At 41.9% G+C, this 4,160-nt stretch overlaps 1 protein-coding gene across 1 annotated transcript; it reads right to left on the minus strand.

The window, feature by feature from the left end:
* Window positions 1–1,707: 1,707 nt before the first annotated feature.
* LOC109154206 (uncharacterized mitochondrial protein AtMg00810-like) lies at window positions 1,708–2,850 on the minus strand. Its single transcript, XM_019302045.1, has 3 exons — window positions 2,737–2,850; window positions 2,473–2,676; window positions 1,708–2,379 (listed from the first exon to the last, which is right to left on the minus strand). Exons 1-3 carry the CDS (start codon window positions 2,848–2,850, stop codon window positions 1,708–1,710), a joined length of 990 nt encoding a protein of 329 aa, XP_019157590.1.
* Window positions 2,851–4,160: the final 1,310 nt, after the last annotated feature.

A 4,160-nucleotide genomic window follows, 5' to 3' on the forward strand; every position in this document is an offset into this window, starting at 1 on the left:
TGGAAGGTACCTCGTTTTCCTAGGTTGTTGTGTGCTTTGTGTGTTTGCTTGTTTTGCTTGTTGCCTTGTTGTTTAGCTAGTGTGCTAGTTGGTGTTTGGAGTTAGTTGTTGAGTTCTTGGTTGTTGGCTAGAAGTTGGTGGTTGTGTTGAGGGTAGAGTTCTTGATGCTCAATCTATCCGTTCTTTTAACTCTTGACCAATCCTTGAATTCATAATGTCTTCTTCTTTGCTTTGGAACCCTTGTGAGTACTTTTGGAGTTTTGACCGAAAGGGTTGTTCTTGAAATTTCTTGTCACAATTTTGTTTCCTTGTTACCATTTGCTTTTAATTCGTTGTACCCAAGTTTCGGGGATGAAACTTCTTTGAAGGGGGAGAGGATGTGACACCGCAAAAATCCACACTCCCATCCATGAATTAATTGAGTAATAAATTCTAATTCTTTTGAGGAATTGATTCCTAAAATCCTGATTTTTAATACTCAAGGACTAGTATTTGACTAGTCAATCTTTAAGTTGTGTTGTACCTTGTGCTTAGAGAGGAGTTCCCTTGTTCCTTAGACTTTCTAAGGGTTAGTAAGGGTAGCCTTGTCTTTTCACCAAGAGTTAGTATTGTATCCTAACCTAGAAGACTTCTTCATTTCATTCCTTACAATTCCTAGAAAAATATCTCTACCTTCTCTCTATAATAGAAGTGTAGCTTATTCTCCAAGCCAAGTTGAGACCCTTGTCAAGATTCCAAGTTTTGCTTCCAAGATTCAACCTTTCACCTATTTGGGCATCTAGGAGGGTAAGATCTAAGCTTGTTTAGTCTTTTTGGTTCCATCTTAGTTGTCTTTTTCTTAAAGATAGGATCATATCATATCACGTATGAGCAACGGCAATTGAGGCCCATTATTCTGGGTAGGGGTTTCCGGCAAGGAGACCGCCTATCACCGTATCTTTTTCTACTAATAACATAAAGATTAAGTGGCTTTATTGAAAGGAAAATGTGTGAAGGTGTGTTGCATGGTATTCGTATCGCAAGAGGGGCTTCGCAGTTATCACACTTCCTTTTTGCTGGTGACTGCTTTTTATTTTTACGAGCAAATCTTGATGAGGCTTTGCAAATGAAGGGTATTCTTGATACTTATGCGACTACATCTGGTCAAAGAATTAATTTTGAAAAATCACTGGCATGTTTCAGTTCTAATGTTAGCCAAGGTGACACTTCAGGAAGATATTTGGGACATCCATCTTTAGTACGCTGAAACAAAAAAAAAAAAGCAATACTAAGTTTTATTAACAATAAAAATAAAGAATATTGGTTTAATAATGAAAATAAAGAATATTCGTTTAATGTTAGTATGAACTTCCTAAAAGAGTAGAAATATCACACAAGGATATATTGATTTGTAATTAAATGCTATTACGTCAAATTAGTTAAAATTATAATTTTTTTAAATTGTTGTTATTCGGTCAATTTTGATTGTCCTGATGAGAGAATTCAAATTCAATATAGTTACAACAAACCGATTACAAGAGTGTATATCTGAGTACACCTCTAATCACTCCTAACTAATAGGATACTAACCACATACTTATTCTAACACCATACATTTACTAACTATATATTATACAAGAAGAAGAAGAAGAATAATAATAATAATAATAATAATAATAATAATAATAATAATAATAATAATAATAATAATATTACTCACACACCCCCTCAAGTACAAGGTTGGTGAGAAACAACATTGAGCTTGTCCCGAAGTGCGGCGAATCTTGGACCCGGTAGCGGCTTGGTGAAGACATCAGCTAGTTGGTCCTTGGTTGAAACAAAATTAACCAGAAATTCCCCCGTTGCAACCTTGTCACGAATGAAGTGATAGTCGATCTCAACATGCTTCGTTCTGGCGTGAAAAACCGGTTTGGCACACAGATACGTTGCCCCTAAGTTATCACACCACAAATTGGACGGCTGACCAGTATGTAGCCCTAGCTCACGTAACAGAGAGACAACCCAAGTAACCTTAGCAGCAAAATTGGCCAAGGCTTTATATTCTGCTTCAGTCGAGGAGCGTGCCACAATTCCTTGCTTCCGGGAGAGCCACGAGATAAGATTGGACCCGAGAAAAACAACATGCCCACTGGTGCTCTTCCTGTCAATCGAACAACCAGCCCAGTCAGAGTCTGAGTAGGCATGAAAAGAAGCAGTTGGAGAAGAACTCAGGCGTAACCCATAGTCGAGAGTGCCTTTGATATACCGCAGCACACGTTTGACCATGGCCCAGTGATCAGTAGACGGAGAATGCATGAACTGACATAGGCGATTGACAGCATACGACAAATCAGGCCAAGTAATAGTGAGATACTGCAACGCCCCAACAATACGTCGATACTGAGTCGGATTATCAAAAGGCTCATCGGACAGAGTAACAGATTATGTGATCGATGTGGCAGTAGCAAGTGGTTTGCAGTCAGTCATCCCAACCCTATTCAACAAGTCAGTCATGTAGTGACGCTGAGACAAAATCATACCATCACTAGCTTCAATAGTTTCAATGCCAAAGAAAAAGCCTGGTTTACCGAGATCCTGGATTTTGAAAGCAGAAGCAAGGCGACCAAGTAAAGTGCTGACTAGGGTGGCGTTTCTGCCCATCATGATAATGTCATCAACGTAGACAAGGAGGAATACCTGACACCCATCGGAGATGTAGTAAAAAAGAGAGACATATGTTTTTTAGGCGAAAAAAACCTGCAGACAGTAAGAAGTCGTGAAGCCACTTGAACCATGCCCGCGGGGCTTGCTTATGACCATAGAGGGACCGTTGCAAGAGACAAACATGTCCAGGATGAGCCGAATCTTCATACCTTGGTGGTTGCTTCCTGTAGACTGTTTCCGCTAAGTGCCCGTTTAGGAAGGCATTATGGACATCTAGCTACCGTAGAGTCCACTTGTTGGTGATGGCCAATGAAAAAAGTATGCGAACCATGGTTTGTTTGACCACAGGGCTAAAAGTGTCGAAGAAGTCTTCTCCAGCCGCCTAGTTAAACCCCTTAGCAACGAGGCGTGCTTTATGTCGTTCCATTGAGCCATCTGCAGTGTGTTTGGTGCGAAACACCCACTTGCACCCGATGATATTCATGGTAGGCTCAGGTGGGACAAGACGCCATGTGTTGTTATGAAGTAGAGCATTGAACTACTGGTCCATAGCATCCCACCACAGCGGGTGACCAACAGCTTGGGAATAGCACGTTGGATCGGGTGCCGTTGCAGTTAGGGCCTGGAATTCTTCATTAGTTCCTTGGGTCATGTGTCGTAACCGCATGACATGCCCTCGGTCCTGAGGTTGCGCCCGACCCCGACCCCGACCCCGGCCCCGGCCCCGTCCCCACGACGGTGCGGCATAGGGCTCAATGGCTAAGTGTGGGGTCTCCTAAGCTAATGGCACAGGGTCCGAGTCATGTGTTAAAGGAGCGGGAGTATACTCTGTCGATGTAGTGTGGATCGGCACTGTGGGTCCGGCTGCCCATGGTACGGGTTGAGGCTCAACGGCCTGCGGTGATGTACATGTGGCAAAAGGAAAGATAGATTCATCAAACCGCACATGGCGACAGATATAAGTTTTCCCACTGGTTAGGTCCATGCACCTGTATCCTCTAAAGGATGGAGGGTAACCCAGGAAGACGCAGGGAGTGGAACGGAACTCTATCTTATGCCGATTGTACGGTCTTAGATTGGGGTAACATAAGGAAATGAAACGTGGTATGTAATTTGCGGTACTCACCCCCTAAATCTGATTGTATAGACTTGAGAGAGCGCGAGAATTGCTGCTCTACCAACACGCGAAACACATCAAAATTTTTATAGATGTCTGATTTTACCCTTACTGGATAAAACCAGCAAAAAAGGGAGTAGTCGTCAACAAACAAAGGAAAATAGCGAAACCCACTAGACGAGATTATTGGAAATATAGTAGATTATGAATCTCATTGGACGATTTTGAAGTTGATTTCGATGCGAGATTGTGTAATGTTTTTTGGAGGGGTGGTGAAATGAGACGGGATTATGAATTGTTTGGAGATTTGTTACTGCATGATACAACATATCGCACTAACAAATATGATATGATATGTGGGCCTTTTGTAGGGATGAATCATCATTGCATGAATGTAATG

The sequence above is a fragment of the Ipomoea nil genome, unplaced genomic scaffold (genome assembly GCF_001879475.1).
Source record: "Ipomoea nil cultivar Tokyo-kokei standard unplaced genomic scaffold, Asagao_1.1 scaffold2610, whole genome shotgun sequence".
Taxonomy (NCBI): Eukaryota; Viridiplantae; Streptophyta; class Magnoliopsida; order Solanales; family Convolvulaceae; genus Ipomoea; species Ipomoea nil.

What these genes read in the sequence shown, in the direction of transcription:
- LOC109154206 (XM_019302045.1), bottom strand. Translation starts at nt 2,850, where the DNA reads ATGAAGATTCGGCTCATCCTGGACATGTTTGTCTCTTGCAACGGTCCC. An exon ending in CGACTTCTTACTGTCTGCAG is followed by an intron (nt 2,677 to 2,736) that starts GTTTTTTTCGCC and finishes GATGGGTGTCAG; the next exon opens with GTATTCCTCCTTGTCTACGT. An exon ending in TGACTGACTTGTTGAATAGG is followed by an intron (nt 2,380 to 2,472) that starts GTTGGGATGACT and finishes AATCCGACTCAG; the next exon opens with TATCGACGTATTGTTGGGGC.